Raw genomic sequence first — 24,358 nt, 5'->3', positions numbered from 1 at the left:
GCATAGCTCCACACCCTGCTTTTCCTGAGGTCCCTACACTTGTGCATGGGCTGAATTGCCTGTCCCAGCACCTCCCCAACTCCCATTATTAACCCCCCCAATACCACTCCACCCTCCAGACCGGGAACTCATCACTCCCCACTTTATAACCCGTTTGTCCCATTTGCTGTTTTAACCTGAAAACTATACAAGATTTTGTTGAGGGTTTAATCTAAGCATTTTGCAGGGTTACGCATCCACACTATGCAGTGACTGAGACCCTACAAATATAATACACAGCCCTTCCCTAAATTTTGCTTCAGGGTTCCTGGGGGAAGAAGGCCAAATAGATGTGCTTGCTATCAGCTACTTAGTCCAAAGAACCCACTCTGCTGCTGATTTTTCAGGGAGGAAGCCATTAACTACTTGCTTCCCTCATTAGCTGAATTGGTAGCAAGACTAAAGGCTAAATTCATTTCCTAGGATGAGCAAAATTGGTTTGTTTATTATCAGATCAGTTCGTTTAGAATCTGTATATGACTATGCCTATATCTGTGTATCAGAGATCTAAAAGAAAATTCAAAGAAAACAAGGAAGAAAGAATGAATGGATAACTTCTGAATAACTATTAGCTTGTGGACAATGTTTTTTTTCAAGCTTCTCTGATCTGACGTTGTTACTCTAATTTATTGGATCCTTTCTGTCATTCTTGGTAAAATGGGCACTTTCTTCTGATTCTGAAAGCCCACCAAGAAAGGAAATTTCATCCTTTTGATTTATTCCTCAGCATTGGATTTTCCTGAGATTAAATTAGTTTTTCATTAATCCTTTTAGTATCTGAACCTCTTTAGGTGGAATTTTCCACATTTGCTACATTACATTGAGTAGCAAGGGGAGCAGAGGGCATTAAAATGTAGGGTTTAGTTCAGTGGCACTATGCTTGAACACAAAAGGCTGATAACAATATTACTTCTGACAATTCCCATTCATTCTTAACTTCTCCATAAGATTGTTAAGTTGTGTGGTATTGAAAGCAACTTAGCCCTTCAGAAGGATCACTCCCGTTTTGATGAGACCATCTAGGTCAGAGCTGTTGTGCACAACTCCAGATTGACCCCTATTTCAGTTGGTCTCAGACAATCACTACCATTAAAAAAATCTGGGTCCCATTTACCACTTTGTCCTCAACAACTCGAGAAGAACATATTTGCCACCAGCCTAATATTCTGAAACCCTATAAATTTAGATACATCTAATAGTCATTGCATCCAATTTCATTTGTCCCCCAAATGGCTTGCAAGAATAACAATAAGCTATTTTTGGGAACAATTATGTCTAGCTTCAGGATCCTCTGTTCTTCTCAGGTTGACCTAAATACTTCTCCCCATGACAGTGGAATGCATCGGGGCCAAGAACATTTTTAAAAAGTCAAGAATAAACCTGCTTATATCTTAGACAAAGGTAATTGTGACTACAAGAGATCCTCGTTTGGCTACAATTGGGATGACAATCATTAAGCAAAGCAGTTGCTAAATGAAACTGCAACTATGTTTATAATCTTAATTCAGCTTTCCTTTGCTTTACAGACCTTCAGAGGTTGTAAATATGAGATACTTACATTATTTTTTCATCACTGTTGTGACTGTGAATGGTGGCTGTATAGATAAACCCTAAGCAAGAACTGACATTTTGCTTATAGCCAGGGTGTCAGGCATCCAGAAATTGTCCGTTGCAAATCAGTAACTCCGAGACAGGCATAATCTCTAAGTGCTTTATTAGAAACAAGTACTGGTAATGTCTGTGGAATTTCGGAACTGAGGTGCTTGCCAGACCTCCCACAAAATTCCACCTACACACACCCACTTTTCTACACCTCATTAATCACGTGAACCAATTATTCTGCAGCTACAATTACTTGCTAGCCACACTCTGCAACCTTGAACTTTCAAACTCATATATTTTTTCTACTAAAAACTATTCAATTACATCACCCCCTTCCCACATTTTCAACTCTGTGGCAGCGATGAATTCCAGAGCTGACACAGGAATGAATGCAACACCAGTAGAATCGCCTGTATATTTTGCTATCCACTATAAGGTACTAATACAGGTAGACTTAACAGTTCATTTAATGACCATTCGAAGTTACAAGGCACTGAAAAAAGTGACTTATGACTATTTTTCACACTTATGACTGTTGCAGCATCCCCATGGTCATATCAAAATTCAGACCCTTGGGAACTGGCTCATATTTATGATTGTTGTCATGTCCCAGGTTCATGTGATCACCTTTTGTGACCTTCTGACAAGCAAAGTTGATGGGAAAACCAAATTCACTTAACAACCATGTTACTAATTTAGCAACTGAAGTGATTCACTTAACAACTGTAGCAAGAAAAGTCACAAAATGAAGCAAAATTCACTTAACAAATGTCTCACTTAGCAACAAAAAAAATGGGTTCAATTGTGTGTCATTAGTCGAAAACTGCCTGTATCACTTGCCTAAATGGTAAATGGGAGGAGAGAGAATTTGAGAGCCAAACTCAATATTTCTTTTTAAAAAGTAGTTTGATGTGAGACCCTAATCATCCTTTGTATTCCAAAATATTTTTTAAAATACATTCATATAAACAGGCATGACACAATTCCAACAATTGAACAAAAGGTGCCTTTCCCTGGTGTGGCAATCACTATTTTATTACAGAGTGTACAGATAATGTGGACTGAAAGCTGGATTTAATAAACTCCATTCACAGGCATGATATTCTTCCGATTAAAATCGGAATTCCGTTTTTTTGGGGAATCGCCCCCCCTTTCCCCCCACCCCTTCTTCTCCTCCTTCCCCTCCCCTCGGAGGCCCCGAGTCAGGAGTTGCTGGCACAGCTCCGCGCGGCTCCAGTCCTGCGTTGCCTCAGGAAGGGAAAGGCAAAAAGGAAGAGCCGCGGTGGCGCTTTGCAACGGCAGCAGCGGCTCTTCCTTTTTGCCTTTCCCTTCCCGAGGCAACGCGGGACTGGAGCCGCGTGGAGCTGCGCCGGCGGTAGCAACTCCTGACAGCCCCAGCCGGATACTTGAGCGGAGCCCGGGCGGTGCGAGCGGAGGCCACTGAGCGGCAGGAAATGGGAGCTGGGCCAGCCACAGACCAGCCTCCGTGCAACACGCCACCGCCCGGCCCTGGCGAGGGAAAGCAGCGGGCACTCCCCGGGCACGCGGCGGGGGGTCTCTTGGCCGGCCCCGATTTTTTTTTCAGAGCGGAATATCATGCCTGCATTCAGTAGACTTCAGATACAACATACAAATTTCCTGTCTGGAAATAGAAATAAAGGACAAGTTAGTTGTACTTGAAGTAGTCAAGTTGAGGCAATAAATTTACATTGTCGTTTCCATCAGGTTACCGTATGTCATTCATTTAATGATGTCATCACACAAATTATGCAAATCACTGTGAATGATGCAGTTTGGAAGTAACAATCACCCAACCCTTTGAGCTGCTGAATTTGGGCTTCACTGTATTTGCTTTGTTTTTTTCTTAGGCTGTGGATTGTATGATTTCCAAGTCCTTGCGCACTGTTTTTAGGCCAAGTAGTAAGTATCAGGACCATACCAGATAGCATCTGTATTAGGATTGTTCTTGTATTAATTCGTGGTTGGAAGAAAGAAATAGTCACTGCTTCTTCATGATCATGATGGGCAATAAGAATGCCTACGATGATATTAAGAATACTTTTTACCTCCTAAAATATGCTCTTAAAATTTTATATAAAGACTTTTCTAGACAGTTGGTCTTAATTTAACCTCAATTTAACCTGCTTATGCCAACTTAACCTTTATTTTTAATTTAGCTGTGCAAAATAACAATTCTTTGAAATGTTTGGTTCTTGTACAATATTTTTACAAATTTTTATAAACAAATATGAATACAATATTAATGTCCTGTAATGTTAGATGTTTAAGACAAGACGAACATAAGCAATCTGTAATAATTTTTGTTCCACTCTTAAAATTCTGTGGTTCCAACCTTCGGATAGAAACTTGCAAATCTAGCATAGTCCATTTTATTTGGCAAGCAGTGTTTTATTTGGCAGATGGTGTTTTGGATTTCAGTATTCAGAGTGACAGCCCCTGAAGTTAAGTTGGACCAAATGTAAAGCTGTATACCGTGTTTCTCCAACAATATGGCCTCCACCAATAGGAAGGCCCAGCATGTTTTTTGGGCATAAAATCAAATTAAGCCCCTCCCCCCAAATTTAGGCCTATTTTAAAATATGCAAAATAAGGGGAAGGGCGGGAGACTGCCTTTAGGAGCGCCCGGCGGGCAGGAATTCCTCGCCACCAGCCACTCCTAACGGGCGATCATGGCCAAGCACAGAGAGCTCCCTACTACCACCTTTGCTGCAGACACCTTTGGCACCCGCCGCTGTTGCTTTCCCTTCTGCCCATTACGCCACCACGTTTGGAGCTGCCGCTTCCGTGTTTGGAGTGCCGCCGCCATTTGGAGCTCCAAGCGCGGAAGTGGCAGCTCAAACTATGACAGCGGCGATCTTTTTATTTTGGTCCGCGCGAAGTTCAGAGCAAGCAAGAGAGGGAGACTGCGATGCCTCCATCCGAGATGGCAACCTCACTAGTGGATCACAACGTGGCTGGAAGCCCGAATCGGCGGGATACGATGGCGATCTTTTTGGAGCGAGAGGAAAGGGAGAGAAGAGTTGCGAGGCATAATTTGCAGGAGGAAATGGGTGTACCCCACGGCAGGGAGCCCAAGGAAGAAGGGCTGGTAGGCAACGGAGAGCTTCCCGTAGCTCCGGAAGCAGCCTAGAGACAGGCCCGGGAAGAGGCGCAGATGCTGCCTTGTAGTCCCCAAGCCAACTGCGTGCGCCGCCTTTAGTTATGTGCGCTCCGCGCTTTGGGCATCTCTGTGTGATTGCGACCCTGTCCTTTCCACCTGGCGCCCTTGCTGCTTTCTGGCTCTTTAGCAAGGCATCGCGGTCTCCCTCTCATGCTCGCTCTGAACTTCGCGCGGACCAAAATAAAAAGATCGCCCACCGTCATGTTTGGAGCTTCCGCATTTGGAGCTTCCGCCGCCGTTTGGAGCTCCAAACAGCGGCAGTGCTCCAAACACGAAGCCGGTTGCTAAAGAGCCAGAAAGCAGCAAGGGCGCCAGGTGGAAAGGACAGGGTCGCGATCACACGGAGATGCCCAAAGCGCGGAGCGCACATAACTAAAGGCGGCGCACGCAGTTGGCTTGGGGACTACAAGGCAGCATCTGTGCCTCTTCCCGGGTGCGTCTCTAGGCTGCTTCCGGAGCTACGGGACGCTCTCCGTTGCCTACCAGCCCTTCTTCCTTGGGCTCCCTGCCGTGGGGTACACCCACTTCCTCCTGCAAATTACGCCTCGCAACTCTTCTCTCCCTTTCCTCTCGCTCCAAAAAGATCGCCATCGTATCCCGCCGATTCGGGCTTCCAGCCACGTTGTGATCCACTAGTGAGGTTGCCATCTCGGATGGAGGCATCGCAGTCTCCCTCTCTTGCTCGCTCTAAACTTCACGCGGACCAAAATAAAAAGATCGCCCGCTGTCATGTTTGGAGCTGCCACTTCCGCGTTTGGAGCTCCAAATGGCGGCGGCACTCCAAACACGGAAGCGGCAGCTCCAAACGTGGCGGCGTAATGGGCAGAAGGGAAAGCAACAGCGGCGGGTGCCAAAGGTGTCTGCAGCAAAGGTAGGGAGCTCTCTGTGCTTGGCCATGATCACCCGTTAGGAGCGGCTGTTGGCGAGGATGCAAGGGGGGGAAATTAAGTCACCCCCGAAAAGACGGCCTAGCCGTTTTTTCTGGGCTCAAAAAAAAATAAGGCCCGGCCTTATTATGTGAGAAACACGGTAGACAAATTTGAAGCTTGAATTAGAAAAAGGAAAAACCCAGAAACTTGGTGACTGTTATTTTTAGACTAATATATAATTCTAAAAGCATATTTTCTATTTTAGTTTGTATAATACACTTTGATTATGAAAGTTGTATTTAAAGTGGAGGATTACCGTATATGCCGGCGTATAAGACGACCCGGCGTATAAGACGACCCCACAACATTTCCACTCAAAATATAGTTTGTTATATACTCGCCCCTCTTCCGCACGCCTTCCACTTTTGCACTTTTTTTTTTTTTGAGGCACTTTTGTCTACCGTGGAAACGAATCCCGTGAAGCTGAAAGGAGCAGCCAGCCTTCTCCCAGCTCCCAAGGAAGCGAGGCTCGCACCGCCCAGGCTCCGCTAAGGTATCCGGCTGGGGCTGTCAGGAGTTGTTACCGCTGGCGCGCTCAGCTGCGCTCCAGTCCGCGTTGCCTCGGGAAGGGAAAGGCAAAAGGAAGAGCCGCGGCAGCGCTTTGCAATGGCAGCAGCGGCTCCTGGTTTTGCCTTTCCTTCCCGAGGCAACGCGGGACTGGAGCCGCGGAGCGCGCCAGCGGTAACAACTCCTGACAGCCCCAGCCGGATACCTCAGCGGAGCCCGGGCGGTGCGAGCCTCGTTTCTTGGGAGCTGGGAGAAGGCTGGCTGCTTCTTTCGGCTTCACGGGATTCGCTTCCACGGTGCGCAAAAGTGCCTCAGCCGCGGCAGCCGCAGTGCTTCCCAATTACTATTTGCCGGCGTATAAGACGACCCGGCATATAAGACGACCCCCCCAATTGGAGGCATCTTTTTCAGGGCAAAAAAGTCATCTTATACGCCGGCAAATACGGTATTTGTAAGAAGGGTTAGGGTTAGGGTCAGAGTTTTAAGTATTCTGATTAAGCAATTCTGATTAAGCAATTCTGTGACTTGGATCCCAAGTCAAACAGGAGTTTAGTGAATTGACCTCTCAGCCCCTCCTATTCTAGGCTGTTCTTTCAGTCTGTCAGAAGGCCTCTCAATGCTCTCACATAAACGCCTACAGTACTTTTATGTGTATAGTCTAGCTACCACTATTTCAGTTTTCTAACTTGCTGAACAGCTTTTAGGAAAAACTAAAAAGAAAATAAAATGTTAAAAGTAAACCTAAAAATAGCAGCATCCAAATGCTACAATGTTGTTTTCATAAGTGAGCTTTTCTTTTAAAGGTTTTCCTTGTATAAATATAAAAGTTAGTCAATTCATTAATAATTTTGCACTCATATGTAACCTTCTGAGACCGAATAATATTTGCATTCTGTAGACTGGCATCTGGTAATTTCAGTTTCATTTCCCCGAGCATGTTGTGTCTTCAGATAGCAAGATTATGGGCAGAGTGCCTGGTTTTATTTCTGCTTAACATCCAGGCTGTAGTGCTTAATAGACAGACAGCAGTCAGATTGAACTGAACTGCTACTGTCTTTATTTCCCAGGAGTAATGTCCCTAGAGTATTTGCACCTCAGGTCCAGAATTTAGTTTTGCCAGGCCACTAGAAAAATGTGAAGTAAATGGAGGACTGATGATGGGAGAAGATAAATGCATTGTTCAGCAAAACCTGGTAACAATGGTTTGAGTCCTAAACAGCAAGTTAATTCATTTGAATTCCATTTCCATCTCCTGCTCCATATCCCTGCCCATATTCTCACCTCAGTGCCCAAACTTACCAGAGCAGGACAACTGCAAAAAGAGTTGACCTTAACCATTTCCCCCCCTGAGAAGTTCTCATAGTAAGTATTGAAAGTTAGCTATTCCTTCACTCCTTATATATTGGAGTGGCATTGGCACTCAACTGGAGTCCAATAGAGAGGAAATGGAGACAATTAGTTGCTTTTCCAAGTTTTATTCAAAGCATTTTGCCAGGAGTGATAACTTTGCTTTCTTCTCAAAGCAAAAGACAAAAAATTACTTTTTACAATATGAAATATTGGATTTGCTGCAGGGATTATTGTGAATGTTAATCTAGACTGGCATTGGATACTGGAATTTACTATCTTTAAAGGCAAAATATATATACCATTTGCTCAAAACAAATTCATAAACGCTACTATTCACATTTAGTTAAATGTAGTCCTGGAATTACAACAGCTTATTTAGTGACCATTCAACGTTACAACAGAACTGAAAAAGTGACTTACAACCGTTCTTCACGCTTATGACTGCTGTAGCATCTCCATGGTCACTTAATCAAAATTCAGACGCTTAGAAACTGACTTCTATTAATGATGGTTGCAGTGTCCTGGTGATCACCTTTTGTGACCTTTTGACAAGCAAAGTCAATGGGGAAGCCAGATTCACTTAACAGCCATGCTACTAAGTTTAGCAACTGCAGTGATTCACAATGGGAGCAAGAAAGGTTGTACAATGAGACAAATTCACTTAACTGGCTTGCTTAGCAACGGAAATTTTGGGGTCAATTGTGATCATAAGTTGAGTGCTACCTATATTCTACACCCATTGAGGGATAGGGCTGCCCTCCTGCCCATTTTGCTCACTCTTCCATAAATGCTGATACCAATGAGCAGGTGTGCTTGCATGCAGTGCCTTAAAGCAAGAACAAAGAGGGCAAAAGCATCTATGGCACAAATTTGACACCTCCACTCCTTTGTACATTGCTCTTGACTTCTGTATGGTAATTTTCCCCCCAGAATATTAACACAATAGGTAAATGATTATGTTGCTTGTTAAATAGATATTAGATTTTTAACTTTATCTAAATAAAGACAATAAATTATCAGTAATAAAGTATTAATTAACATTAGGAAACAAACAAATGGAATAGCTGTCATTTACATATATAATCCCTTTCCTACTTCAATCTTTCTCCTTTCCCTTCTCTTTTGTTTCCCTTTTTACTTATTTATCCACTGGCTTGATGGATTGGAAACAAATACAAGCATGCTCTTAGTAGTTTTCAAGGGAAGGCAGTAGGATTCAAGCCTCAGTTTTCTTATAATCAATTAGACTGGAGTTTGTTTCTTTTTCCTTTACATCACGGGTGTCAAACTTGCGGGGTCACTTTGCCATCACATGATGTTTCATGGTGTTTTCCCCCTTCACAGAGTTGGAGTGGGTGTGGCCTGCACATGAATCATCTGGCCCACGGGATGCCAGTTTGACACCCCTGCTTTACATAATATCCGTGTTAGGTTGACAGCTTGGTGAAGTTTTTACAGGCCTAAGTACAGTGGTGGGATAAGGAGAATAGGGTCTCTGCTGTCCACCATCCCCCACCCCCAATTTCAAGGCAGCTGATGACTCCTTTTAATATAAGATACGATTTGGGGGAAACAAATAAAAAACTGTTTAGGCCTGCTAAAAGCTTTCATAATTTGTAACCAAAATTAAATGTATGCTTTCCCCTAAATAAATATAATTGTAAATCCTCTGACCTTTAGAGAAACAGACTATGGACATGGCCAGATATTATTTTTTCAGCAGTCAGTATTGGCAACATACATGTCTTCTTCAGATTTTAAACCTGTTTACATACATTAAAAACCCAAAAGAAAGGTTTTATTTACATATCTTTCTGTTGAAGAAATCTAGGATAGTGACATCTTTGACTAGTTATATTAAGCTGCTTTGTCATTGTTAACTTGGTTATTGCCTGAATTTTAAGTGCTTTCCATTCTTCCCCTTCATTAACCTAACATAAATTATTGAGGAAAAACTATTCATTTGATTTTAAACATGTAATCCTTAAGGCAATAATTATAAGGTTCTGGCAAGATAATATATCTGTCTTCTATTTGAAACAAAGCAAAGTGCTTCCTTAAATATGTATCTTGCCTGAGAATTTTTTGTTGTACACCGGAAATAATACTGCTGCTATATTTCTGTAAGGAACAGCTCTTGTGGCTTATTTTTTTAATTAATGTATAGTGGGATGTTGTCCTTGGAAAAGCATCAATTCATATATATTAATGCCAGCAGAGACCCAGTTTAATTTGGTGATTAAGACTGGTAACAGGAAGACCATGGCTTCCTGCCTTAGGCACGAAGCCACCAGCTGGGTCATTTTTGGCCACTCCCTTACTTATAGACCTAGGAAAAAGTCAGTAGCAATCTACTTCCGAAAAATTTGCCAAGCAAACTGCATGAACTTGTCCAGACCAGTTGCCAGGAGTCAAGGCAAATTTTAAGGCAAACAATTAAAATAATATAAAACAACGTTCAGCATATTATTAGAATAACAGACACTTGGAATCTGTGGCTAAGAAATCTAGAACAACAACCAAACTAAAATGACATAAAGGTTTTCTTCAAGCTTATATGTCATTTGCTTGACAGTGAGTAGCAATGTTCCACTGATAGCTTAAATTCCAGTTTCACATTTTCTTTTAATACTAAACATACACAGCAAGAAATATTTCTCTGAATATGGAAAGGAATCCAAGCTAGTTTAATCTTTTAAAAACAATATGTATTTATTTAAATATCTATAGAAATCAAAACAAGCTTAGCTTTTACATAAGATTTTAAAAGTTGATGTAGGTGAACTCTGTACCCGAACCTTGTTCTAACTCATTTTGTATAGTGTAGGAAAGTCTGCTAACCAAGTAAGATTACTTACTAAGTTCCTATTTCATGAATATTGACTTTAGTTAAGCAAATAAATCAGCCAAGTTAGTCAGAAAATAACAAGGAAACAGTAAGGCACAAGGACATTTTGCTAGTTGAGGAGGCTACTTTTTAATGAAATGGCACTTTATGCAGGTAAAGAAAAAGATATTTAGCATTAAAGAGAACAAGAGAGGAAATTGCAAACCTCTGTGTTAATTGTTGTATGCATCTGAAAAGTTGTATTGGAAAGAATATTACAGGAAAGTAGGAATTGGTACTGGTGTCCCAACTATCACAAAAGAAGACTTGAACTAACATAGCGATTTACCTAAAAAACAGCTTAGAGGAAGTGGATTATCCAGATCCCTTACAATCTAATTTCTGAGCTGGATGTGGGATTGAGTCACCATTGATTGCTCTAGTTGGATAAACTTTGTTGGGAAATGGATGGGAGCATGCACCCTTCTTGGTCCCTTTTGACCTTCCAGGAAGATATTCTGCATACTGGAATTTGGAAAGTTTTTAGTCTGTTAAAGATGAAACATGCTTTAAGCATTCAGAGAAGAAAAAGAGATTATGGAAGAATGGGAAATAGAATGGTAGTTCCCTAAAGAGTAGAGAGCATGCAACTATGCCAAATAGGATTACAAAGAAAAGAGAAATTATAGTTTTGGCTTGCTGCTATGAAAAACTGAAATATATGCCAGCTAGACCTATTGGCTCATTGAATGTTCAGTTTGTCAGGAGCAAAAATCAGGGATGGATAGAACAACTCCTAAGATATTTCAACTCAGTGAAATTTCACTCATGGTGGACCGACTCAGATCCTGGAACACGTATCCTGGGACCTTCATATTTCAATTCCACTATTATCCAGTCTTGCTAATGTTGATGGGAACAAATGATCTGGCAGACAACAACTAAAGCCTTTACATTTCTAAAACTTCTCTTTTAGATGGAGCAGTTCTCAGATGAAGAACTTGATCATGGTGCAGAAGAAGATAGTGATAAAGAAGATCAGGATCTGGATAAGATGTTTGGAGCTTGGCTTGGAGAGTTAGATAAACTTACACAGGTTAAAGTTTGCTTATAATTCTATGAGATGCAAACTGTAAAAGAGATCACTCTTACTTGTTATAACAGCTTTCTATAACTTGCATTCTCAGAGTGTGTGTATAGTAAAACATTCCTTAGTTCCAGACAATGTGACTGCTGTAATACACTAGCAGATTGATTTAGGGTAATGCTGTTGGTAGGTTATATCAGCAACAGAGATTATAATTTACAAGCAGTATTTTACACAGAATATTTGATTGCTCTTACATTGTCCTCCTATCATTTGGAAGCAGCTCACCAGGCTAAAAAAAACCTAGCCCTTTGGCATACTTAACATTATGTCAGAGTTTGGATTTCTGGTTTATTATATAATTCCTGATTCTCCAATAATCCCCTATCACTAGGCAACAAGGCAGAAGAGAGCCAGACAACAAATTCCCTATTGCCTTTTCTCCAATGAATACACTTCCAACCATTAGGGCAGTATCTGGCCTAGCCATTTAACCAACTCTTCACTCCCTCCTTTTCCTCCTATCCTGTCTGTGGACCCCCATCCTAGCTCCAATGCTCATTTCAGTGTTTAGGGTTACCACCAATACTTCCCAACTTTGCTTGATCAAGACAGTTCCTGATACTATTCAGTAGTAACTATGGTCCTATATCATAGATAACTGGATACATTTTTTCTTTCCTATATAGAGATTCATAAAAATATTTTATTTTGACATAGATTAATTATTGGTAGCCATTAAACATTTTGTAAATACAAATTTTTAAGAAAAAAATATCTGTTGAGGTGTAATTATTTCCTTATGTTCATTTGTAGATCTTGATTATTTTTCTCAAATTCATTTATTTAGAGTTTGGATACAGACAAGCCTATGGAACCAGTAAAAAGATCCCCTCTTCGGCAGGATGCTAATATTGCCAACTTCTCTTATCGCTTTTCCATGTACAACCTGAATGGTAAGATTGATAATTTATTTCAACTAGGGGAAAAAATAAAGTTATATACTTGAGTGCAAAACAAACAAACAATCCTGTTGAAACCTATTACTTCATCTATAAGTATACAGTACATACTGTTTTTCTAAATGAAGTTTTCCTGTTGAAATTTTGATAAAATTTCATGGAGCAATAATAATTTAAACCCACATCAGATAAATGATTAGTTTGACTTACACATAATGCTAAGCCATAATGTGATTGATTTGGTTTTGGTTCAGCGTGATATATGAATGCAGCCCATAAAATTTTTTATTGTTTATTCTTGTCAGTAAATTATTCTCCATAAGTATTGTTTATTAGCGCATGAATTTTGACTTGCTCTAAATATGGTTTGATTTATATTTGAATCCAGAATAATTAATTAATTTGTTCTCTGTCCATTTTCTCTGGAAAGTGGAGAAAATAAATTGGGACATGAGGAATTCATTATTTCTTTGTTCATCTACAAAAATAGCATTAACTTGTTTATCAGACTATGGTTAAAGTAATTTTTTCCTTAACATTATGTGCAAAAACCGCCCATGCAGTAAAAACAGAAAGTCTGACAATTATTTCCATAAGCTGATCAATAACATTGTTAAGGCAGTCACATATCTTCCCAAACTGCTACTATTTCTGCCTGCATGTGAGTGCACAGCTACTTCATCTTTTTTCCCCAGCAAAACAAAGTGGCTGAGCATACAGATGCCTGCAGAGACACTTGTGAACAACTTCTGAACCTGATCCATGAATCTAGAAAAAGAGATAGCTGTTTTAATTTGAGGGGGTAAAATCCAAAGAACCTCTTTTTGATGGATTTGCATGGCCCAACTAATCAAGTAAATCTAACATTAAACTAAAATAACTTTGATATAGTGGAACCTGATAATTGAAATTGGAATACTGTTTATGTTCTTGTCATTCACTGCAGAAGCCTTGAACCAAGGTGAGACTGTAGATCTTGATGCTCTTATGGCAGATCTTTGTTCCATAGAGCAGGAGCTCAGTAGTATTGGATCACAGTCCGCTAACAGCGTATCAATGAAATGTTTTCCCATAGAAGGGAAAATGACCCAGAAACCATCAAATGGTAACCGACTTCCTTCCAAGCATGGTAGCATGAAAGGATTATCTTCATCTAGTCAAGTAACAAAGCCTTCACAAGCTGTCTTCTCTCTGGATGACATTACTGCACAGTTAGAGAAAGCGTCTCTAAGTATGGATGAAGCAGCTCAGCAATCTATAATTGAAGATAGCAAGCCTGTAGTTGCTATTCAGCATAGGAGGACAGCATCAGCTGGAACTGTGAGTGATGCTGAAGTCCATTCTATCAGTAATTTCTCCCGATCTAGTATCACATCTGCAGCATCCAGTATGGACTCCCTGGACATTGACAAGATGACAAGACCTCAAGAGTTGGAGTTGACTTCCCACAGGCAGCCCATCAGTGAGGTAAACTATGATTGTTCATAGGAGTTAGTTAAGTTTCAAAATATGATTCTTTGGTTTATTTTGGGCCCTTTATAAAATAAAGAGACTGCTTTTTACTATTTTCCTGTTTTCCTCGTATAGGTTGCTGCATAGGAGTCTTCTAGAGGGGCCATCCATAACAAATTTTATCAATAAGAGCAAAGTGATATTTAATCTTAAACACTAACTTTTGAGTAACACTGCTTGTTTGTTATGTACAGCTAAGGATTTAAATATGGGTTTCCCTAAGATATATAAGCATTCATTTTCATGTTATGAATACTGTGGTATTATCTGAAACAAAAAAACCACCCCAATTTAGTATTAACTAATGCAGTCTACATTGCACAGTGTTCTGATGTTGGCAAAGTTGTTTTTACAGCACTGACCAAAATTACAAAGAAAAACACCAGAATCATTCAGCGAGGATGGATATTAGTTTAGTTGACTTCATAACTTTGTATGAATTCTTTTGAAAATGGAGCCATGTTTGGGGAGATGACAGATGATAAACTGGATTGTGACTGAAAAGAGGAAAACTGAGATATGGAAAGAAATAGAACAAGTAATGGAGAAAGATATATTGTCTGAGATAAAGGAGATGAAAAATGCAGAAGCCTGAATAAGAGACAAGTAAAAAGAGTCTGGAATTTGAGAATGAATAGGTTCTCAATAAAGGAAAAATATGCCACTCCTGAAATGGTTATTAAGAGATTTTGGTATTCTATATGTACTGAGATTCATCGGTATATGCTATTCTTACCAGCCAATTTTTTGATTGTAGGCTGTTCTTAGGTAAAAACAAGACCTGAAAAATTATATCACGAGGAGTGGTTGGTGCTCTCTAGCACTTGATGATGTTACCTAGTTTGGGTAATGAAATATCTGCAAGAAAACAAGCAAGCTCAGAGACCACCAATGACCCCTCATATCAACCCTGATCTACAAATATTCTCTTTATATGATGAAGAAGAAGAAAAAATCTAAACATCTTGAAATAACTTAAAAATCTGCCTTCTTATCGCTTTTCTAAAATGAATAACTTAATTCAAATGTTGACAAGTAATATACAACAGTTCATTACCACAGATGAAATATATATTTATTATTCCAGTGTTCAGTACAAACACACCATACACACACATTCTTGTTTTGTTTTATAGATTCCAAGCCCTAACATACAATCAAGATAAACATATTAACATTTTTACATGCAACATGGTCTATAATTAAGTTAATAATCCTATGGATTTCTCCTCGAAATGGATAATCCCAGGACAAGTTTAGGATACTATACGTGAGTTAATGTTCCAATTTCTGATTTGCATTTCTGATAGGACAAAAATAGTGGACAACCTCTATTAAACATCCTCTACATTGTCCTAATCTATTATGCAAAAAAATTTTTAAATTATACTGACCTCATTTTAAGATCAAAGAAAATAAATGTCATATCATACTCTTGCAAGAACAGGACAAGCCTGTTATACCAGGGATAACACGAATTATTAACACTAATTTCATCAAATGCCTTCATCTAATTATAAAAAGTGATTGCAGGACTAATCTTAATCACTGCACTGTGAGCTGAACCCACAGACATGGCTTTTTCCAGCTGACCTGATGAATGAATTGGATAATCCATGCTTTATTGTTTGTACTGATGTTTTATTTTGTTTTAATTTTTCTTAGTAAGCTACTGTGAATTTGAATTTGAATAATAATATATGAATGTAATAAATGAATAATCCTCCATTCCCTACTTTCTCCATTTCCTGTTGTACATTTTGGGGGAATCTGGAAAAATATGGAGAAACAAAGAAGCTTGAATTAACCAACAGCCCTAATTCATGATTCTCCTCTCTATCTTTATGTGCTATCAATACTCCATAGAGCTCAGTGATTACACTGTGGTTTAGATTCATCTCATCTCATTTGTTAGGAAGATAAAGTCATTGATCCTTGTTTATTTTGTAATGTGTACAAAATCCATCATTCCTAAATTACTAAATTAACTTTTTCCAAAAATCTAGGCTAGGTATGAGAATTATAAGATTTATATGTTCATGATTTTTTTAAAAAAATGACATTTCCATTTTAGTAATTTTGTTTGTTTAGAAATAAAGTGGAGAAAAATTTCCTTATTTGCAATTTATATTTGTATTAATGTTAGGAATATGATTATTAATATTATTGTGGCCTATAGCATTGTGAGCAACATAAATGTCAGAATGACAAATGAAACGCAGAAAGAAGGAGGAAGGAAAAGATAAAGAATATTCTGAGTGGCAATCTACTTACACCGAGATGTATATTGTCTAATATGTTTTAAGCCTGTGATTTTACTCCTATATTACTGTTTAATGTTGTTGGTTCCTGATCAGAATTTGCTCTCCTTCACTTTAAAATATGTTAATGAGAGAAGATGTGATTCATACTTTTTCTTTAGAGGTTTAATTCGTTGTAAGCATTAGTCCTAAAGATGGAAGAGTACTTAATAATATGAGAGGGTCAGAAATGTATGCTGTATTTTCCATTATGTTAGTTGTTTTTGAATTTTAAGGGATTTGGGAACAAGGCAGTATTATCAGTAAAACAAAATAAATAATTAAAGAAAATCAGTAGGAATGCAGCCTAGCAAGTGAGAAGCATTCTTTCCTCAATATGTAGAAGCCAACTGGTAGTAGTAGAAATCAAAATTAAGTAATTTGTCAAATGAACAAGTAGGGAGAGAAATATGAAAAGAAGGGAGATGCTGAAGGATTGAGTGTAGCTACCCAAGCAGTTGGCTGAGGAAGGCAAGGATGCAGCCATACTGAGTGTGCCTCTGCTTGTGTGGCTTAAATAGGCTGTGTCTGTTAGATAGGCAAATGGCAGCTAAATGTGGTAGCAGATCAAAGACTATTAGATAAGTTGGTGTACAGGAGAGAAAAGATTGTTAGAGCAATACAATCTGACCCAAATTCTATAAAAATGTTTGAAGAGTTTCTGAGAACTACGCCATGTCCTTTGAGGTCTATGTATACCCTTAGTTTGTAAGCAGAAGACTGTGGCATTGTGGGAGAGGGAGAATGGCAAAAATATCAGGCCATTACAATACAAAAGCTCTACCTCATTCATCTTTGTACCCTGACATCACAAATATTTAAAGGGTCTTGCCTTTTTAAGTTTGAATTTTAATTATTCTATTCTTGTTTTAGTTGCCTCCTAATATAATTATATACAGCTTTCATGTTTTATTTATTTATTTATTTATTATGCTGTCTATCTCCCCTAGAAGGTGACTCTGGACAGCTTACAAGTTATAAAACAGTAAAAAAATAATTAAATTATTAAACATTAAAACTATACAGGTTAAAAAACTATTAAAACTGAAAGAGAACAAAGAGACTTACAGGAGAGGGATGAGGTCATCTTATCCCATCAGCCACCTCTACTGGGGAGCTGTATCTGTATAGTTGCTAAAGAAAGAAAATGAAAAACTCAACTTACAATTATAGAATGAAGCAAAATAGTCTAACATTGGACATATTAAAGCAGTGATCCCCAACCTTTTTGACGCCGCGGCCCGGTACCGGCATCAGCTGGGCGCCGCGGCCCGGTACCGGCATCAACTGGCTTTCTACCCGGAAAAGCTCACCGGAAGCGCTGGCGCCGCCATCTTTTTTTGATGAAAAAGTGCTTCCGGTGAGCTTTCTACCCGGAAAAGCTCACCGGAAGCACTTTTTTACCAAAAAAAGATGGCGGCGCCCAGCAACCAGTGGCCCGGTAAGACTTGTTCCGTGGACCGGTACCGGTCCGCGGACCGGCGGTTGGGGACCCCTGTATTAAAGGATATTTTGAAAAATGGACTCAAGTGTCAAAAGAGACATTTTCTTTTTTGGGAGACTATCTAAAACGGGTGTCAAACTCAAGGCCCATGGGCTGGATTGCCCCCACAGGATGCTTAGATCTGGCCCATGGGGCCGGCCTGAAAATAGCAAAGGACCAGCCCACAATGCTTCTGTTGGCCAAAATGGGCCACGCATGCCCCCCAGCCTCTTTTTGGCCAGGAAAGTGCTGTAGGAGGCCGTGGAGGCTGAAAATGGGCTGCAGGGCCCCACCCTCCGCCAAAGTGCAGGAGGATGTCCAGGTCAAAAAAAGAGCCATGGGACCACATGAGGCCCTTCCATGCCCCATTTTGGCTGGCAAGGTGCTGCAGAAGATGTCCATCCCATCTCCCCTCTCTGCCTCCCCCCACCCGCTGGCCCATGGAGAAGAACTACAATGCTGATATGGCCCTCAAAGAAATCCAGTTTGACACCCCTGATCTAAAAGATGCTATGGAAGAGGATCAAGTTCTGCGTAACAAGAAACATAGTTGAAAGTGAATTCACAAATGAATGGCAAGAATGAAATGGAAAAAGATACTACACTGGTTATATAAAGGAAACTATCCAGGGGTGGGATCCGACAGGGTTAACTACCAGTTCGGTCATTTACGAGGTTCGGTGATTTACGATGTGCTTCCCTGCACACTGCCGGTACGCGCCTGTAAATCATCATCAGCATGCTGCGTGCAGAGAAGCAGCCTTTCAAAAAGCCCTTTTTTCCTGTTTTTTTAACTGCAGCTGTGCCTCGCACGGCAGCTGAAGTTGAAAAAATCAAGAAATAAAGGTCAGGTAAGAGCCCGGGTGGGCAAGTGGGCAAAAACATCAGCAGACATAGAACCGGTTCTATGTCTGCTGCTCTTCAGAGCTACTAGTTCTACAGAGGTGGACAGAACCGGTAGAAACCCACCCCTGAAACCATCTGATGTCTTAATAATTAAAAGGAATATACAAACAATAAACCAAGATAGTGACCTGGATAATTGTTTAATATTGGATTTACAAGGCGGTTGCTAAACTTTTGAAAAATCTCAGGAGAATAGATAAAGAAAAAATGAAAAGAAATCAAGTTGTGTTACATTTTATTAATGGACCAAAGATTAAGATTGTTAGAAGTAAGAGAATAGAATGTAAAGCTGATTTATTTAATCAAAGCTAAATTCAGTATGTTGTTATCTCTGGTAACCATAATGGACTTTCGTTGACATCGGATCTGAAATAAATGTTTGTTTATGGATTTATTTATGAAATCAGATCCAGTTTTCATTTTTATTAGAAATACAAATTAAAGCTTAAGAAAAGTTAAGCATAAGATAAAAAATATACTAGCAATGGGAAACATTTAAGGAATGCATATAAATAATAGGGATGAACTCCCACCAAAAGATGTCATGCAAGCATCTAATCAGCAGAAACATCTGCATATGCAATGAACAGTATTTCTAAGTTTTAACAAAAAGAAAAGAAAGATCTCTCTTTTGATTCCTGTAAAATATTTTAGCTGGAGGCCTGACATACATTTACATATACTTTTCAATAGATATTTCCAAAATCATATTATTTGCCTATTTTTTCTAAAGGCCTTATTGCTAAATATCTCATAATTTAAAGCTCATAAAAATTAAGATAATTTTAAAAACCTTGAGACTCTGTCTTTTACTTGCTACCACCAAAAACCCAGCAAGATCAATCTTGTACAGGGTAGCCCTCAGTAGTCCTCAATTGGGACTTGGATTTCCTATGCTAAGGAAATTGGTTGTTAATTATTTTAAATTTTACAACCTTTTTTGCCACAATTGTTAAGCAAATCATTGCAGTTGTTAAGTGAGTCACAAGGTCATTAAATGAATCCAGCTTCCCCCTTGCCTTTGCTTGTTGGCAGTCAGCTGGAAAAGTTATAAATTGTGATCATATGATTCCAGAATGCTGCAGCCATGGTAAATGCATGCTGCGACAGTTGTAAGTGCGAGAACTGGTTGTAAGTCACATTTTTCAGTTTCATTGTAACTTTGAACAGTCGTTAAAAGAATGGTAGTAAGTTGAGGGTTGCTGTATATATGTGTGTTTCTATGTGTGTGGTGTAAATATAAGATACATAATAAAGTGCAAAGTGTAAAAATATATAACAAAATAGTAAAATAGCAGAATAAAATAAAGGAAAATAAACAAAATTCAAACAAATGTAAAAATTTACTTTACCTACAAGTAAAGTGAATAGAATAAATGCCTGGAAATTCCTCTAGATCAGGGGTGTCAAACTCATGTCATCACGGAGACGTCACATGACATATTGGGACTTTCCCCCCTTTGCTAAACCAGACGTGGGCGTGGCCAGCACATAACGCATCTGGCCCATGGGTCAGGAGTTTGACACCCCTGCTCTAGATGAATAGATGAGAGTTCTTGAAAAGAGAACAACAAAGATGGAGATGGCTCAGAAATGCTATTGAGCCATCTCTATGGGCTGTCATACAGATACCCTTATAGTATCCAAGGAGGACTTGTGAGCACATTGCCTTTGGCCTAGCTAAGGTAAATGCTGTATGAAATGTCAGTACTATATTGTAATAGATGATAGGTAGGCTGGCACAAATCCTTTTGGACGAATCCCCCAAACTATAGGCTTAGAACCTAACCTTAAATTGGTTGGAAGGTCAATGTCCCAGATCTGCTGCTTCAGAGCACTTCTGGCATTTTTGAAGCCTAATGAGCAGAGACTCTAATAAGACACCCCCAATAAGTCAATAGTTTTTTAAGCCACCTTCATCAAAAACAGTCTCTATGGAACAAAAAGTTCAACCTATAGGAAATCATAAATTTTGCATCTATTGGAGGGCATTAGCAGATAACAAGCTTTTTAATGTTTTTATTTATTTATTTGTTTGTTCAATCAGTTATAAACAAACATTTTAAAAGTTTTGATGTAGTTGTAGCTGTATAATTTTTCATTCTTTATTCAGCTTTTGACTTTATCCCAGTATTTGTTTTTGTTTATAAATAATATCCAAGGAACTCACTCATAGGGGTTTGTTCGTCACATATTAACTGTCTGACTTGCATGCAGACTTGGGAAACTGAAGAAAAAGGCTAGGGGGATTTTTTTAATACACTGACATACTATTTTCCATTTAAGTCATACATTTTGAGTCATAGCATTTGTTAGCAAAGCATGTTCTGCAGAAAACAAGTCAGCAATTTCCCAATCTTTCTAGTAATCTCAGCAGAACTGATTCAGCCCTTATTTAAAATATGTGTCATCACTATTACAGGGTGCATTTATTAAAGTGATAATTCAGAAGAGGGCAAGTTCTACTTCCTTTCTCAGAACTCTTTTTGAAGTAATGAAATAAACATTAAAAGAATCAAAGCAATGAGTTAAAAAGTTAATAGAAACAAAAAGCCAAATCCATTATCAGCAGTGGGTACTATACAGGTGAAACTCGAAAAATTAGAATATCGTGCAAAAGTTAATTTATTTCAGAAATGCAACTTAAAAGGTGAAACTAATATATGAGATAGACTCATTATATGCAAAGCAAGATAGTTCAAGCTGTGATGTGTCATAATTGTGATGATTATGGCTTACAGCTCATGAAAACCCCAAATCCACAATCTCAGAAAATTAGAATATTACATGCAATCAATAAAACAAGGATTGTACATAGAACAATATCGGACCTCTGAAAAGTATAAGCATGCATATGTATTCAGTACTTGTGTGCTGTCCAGACAGTTTAGAGTTAATGGGATTTGGGATAGTTAGTTAGGATTTGAGAGCTGTCCCCTTAAGGGAATGCATCATGACAAATGTAGTTAAGGTATCCTGGGAAATGTCATGTCATGTCATGTGGCCACATCTGTAAATCCTGATTGGTCACTAAATTGACCCTTGTTGGGTTGGGGGAGGCTCCCTCACTCTAGCCTAAATCCTTTACCATGCAGTCACTTCAATCATCATGGGGGCGAGAGTTTATTATCTTTCTATACCACAATTCAGATATGCAAAGGATTGGACATTTAGAAGAATCTCGTCATAAATGTGAGTTGACAGGATCCCTGATGAACCAATAAAAAGGACATTGTACGGAGGCTTTGTGGAGTTGATCTGTCTGCTTTATGCCATCCAAACAGTAATAAGTAGAACAACTTAATTTGGGCCCCTTTTGCAGCAATTACTGCCTCAATGCGCCGTGGCATGGAAGCTATCAGCCTGTGGCACTGCTGAGATATTATGGAAGACCAGGATGCTGCAATAGCAGCCTTCAGCTCTTCTGCATTGTTCGGTCTCATGTCTCTCATCTTTCTCTTGGCAATGCCCCATAGATTCTCTATGGGGTTCAGGTCAGGCGAGTTTGTTGGCCAATCAAGCATAGTAATCCCACGGTCATTGAATCAGGTTTTGGTGCTTTTGGCAGTGTGGGTAGGTTCCAAGTCCTGCTGGAAAATGAAGTCAGCATCCCCCATAAAGCTTGCCTGCAGAAGGAAGCATGAAGTGCTCCAAAATCTCCTGGTAGACGGCTGCGTTGATCCTGGACTTAATGAACCACAGTGGACCAACACCAGCAGATGACATGGCTCCCCAAATCAACACAGACTGAGGAAACTTCACACTGGACTTCAAGCATCTTGCCACATGTGCCTCTCCATTCTTCCTCCAGACTCTGGGCCCTTGGTTTCCAAATGAGATGTAAAAGTTGCTCTCATCAGAAAAGAGGACTTTGGACCACTGAGCAACAGACCAGGTCTGTTTTTCTTTAGCCCAGGTAAGACGCTTCTGACATTGTTTGTTGTTCAGGAGTGGCTTGACAAGAGGAATACGACATTTGAAGCCCATGTCCAGGATCCGTCTGTGTGTGGTGGCTCTTGATGCACTGACTCCAGCCTCAGTCCACTCCTTGTGAAAGTCCCCAACACTTTTGAATGGCCTTTTCCTGACAATCCTCTCCAGGCTGCGGTCATCCCTGCTGCTTGTGCACCTTTTTCTTCCACACTTTTCCCTTCCACATAACTTTCTATTAATGTGCTTTGATAGAGCACTTTGGGAACACCCAACTTCTTTTGCAATGACCTTTTGTCAGCCTTCAAGATTTTCTTCCTTTGCATTGCATCTTTCGTCTGTCATAAGTAACGGGGGGAGGAGGGGAGACATGGTTATGGGAAGCGAGCTGGAGGTGTTACAAAACAGAACTTTATAAGTTGCGGGGGGAAGTTTCTTGCTTAGGCTTCTATCCTATGCTATGCGCAGCCGCAACTCTTTATCAAAATATGTCAAGGTCAACGGACGGAGGCCCCATCACCACCTGAGATGCCCACATGATGCTATATACAACTTTTAATTGGATGAGCCAACTGAACTATTGGGGGTGGGAATGTTGCCATCGCTTTGTATATGTGATTTACGTGCTCATTTTCTCAGATTCAGAATTCTTTTGTTGCTACCACTTGACTTGCAGTAAAAGATACCTTTTCTCTGATTAATGGAGTCTAAGTATTTCTTTCTTGGATTTTGAATGGAGTACCAGCTGACATTATTCTGAATCTCACTTTACCAGCCCACCTGGAGAATTAATAAATTTTCTTCCAAGGGGGTCTGAACACAATGTCTAATCCAGCCAGCGACCAAGAAGATCTGGGAGCAACTGGAGGACCAGATTCCCTGCTGTTAGAGGAGACAGGGGAAGCCGACTTGTTAGCAGAATTAAGTCTTGGCAAAAAACCAGCTGTAAAGCCCAAATGGTCCCTGGGAGTTGGCTAGAAAGATCCTGAGGAAAAGCCTCCTCCAGGAATGACCACTACCCATCGGCGTGGAAGAGAAGAGCCATGGCAAGAGAAGGAAAGAAAGAATATTTTACTAACTCAAGCCCTGCATCTTCTAAATGAAACTGTGGAAGAAACTCAGACTGATCAAAGGTATGAGAGGGAAGGGGGGCATCCCCAGCCAGAAGAATCAGAGCAGCCACCCCCATAAATCAACCTGGGCCGCCACAACAGGCAGCAGCAGCCCAGGGGCCCCCGGCAGGGGGAGTAATTGCCAGAAGGCATAGAACTCCAAAGGTGCCTCCGTTGGAAGTAAAATATGAGGGGGATCCCAAGGAGTTAGGATTCTTCCTGGCACAAGTCTGGAGCCATATGGAAGAATATGAAGAGGATTTTTCCTTGGAAGCAGCCAAAGTTAGATGTGTTACAAGGACTCTTGAGGGAACAGCTGCAAAGTGGATGGTGACTTTGCATAATGATAATGCCCCCCAGCTGATGAATTATGACCTGTTCATGACTGCGCTGTGGGCCAGGTTTGAAGACCCACTTGCTGAACGTAAGGCCAGAATTAGGATGAAGACCATAAATCAGGGGCGGAGATCAGTGGCCGATTACACCCAGGAATTTAGAGAGCTGGCGTGTCATATTCGAGGCTGGTCCCAGGGAGCCTTGATAGAAGCTTTTAAAGATGGGTTGAATGAAGATGTATATCAAAGCTGTATTGCCAGAAGAGACCCCAGTGAGCTGCTGCTGTGGTACATGC

General features: G+C 40.0%; 1 protein-coding gene across 1 annotated transcript in view; it reads left to right on the top strand.

The window, feature by feature from the left end:
- Nucleotides 1–24,358, top strand: part of RAPH1 (Ras association (RalGDS/AF-6) and pleckstrin homology domains 1) — a 188,850-nt gene that overhangs the window by 81,911 nt on the left and 82,581 nt on the right. The window contains 3 exon segments of the mRNA XM_026681279.2: nt 11,412–11,531; nt 12,373–12,478; nt 13,431–13,951. Of these exon segments, the coding sequence (XP_026537064.2) occupies nt 11,412–11,531; nt 12,373–12,478; nt 13,431–13,951 (747 nt within the window).

This window comes from Notechis scutatus, chromosome 1, assembly GCF_049901735.1.
Source record: "Notechis scutatus isolate UNSWTSFEM ecotype Mainland chromosome 1, rNotScu1.2, whole genome shotgun sequence".
Lineage (NCBI taxonomy): Eukaryota > Metazoa > Chordata > Lepidosauria > Squamata > Elapidae > Notechis > Notechis scutatus.
The sequence above is the reverse complement of the archived record's forward strand: the minus strand, read 5'-3'. Positions and strand labels throughout refer to the sequence as shown.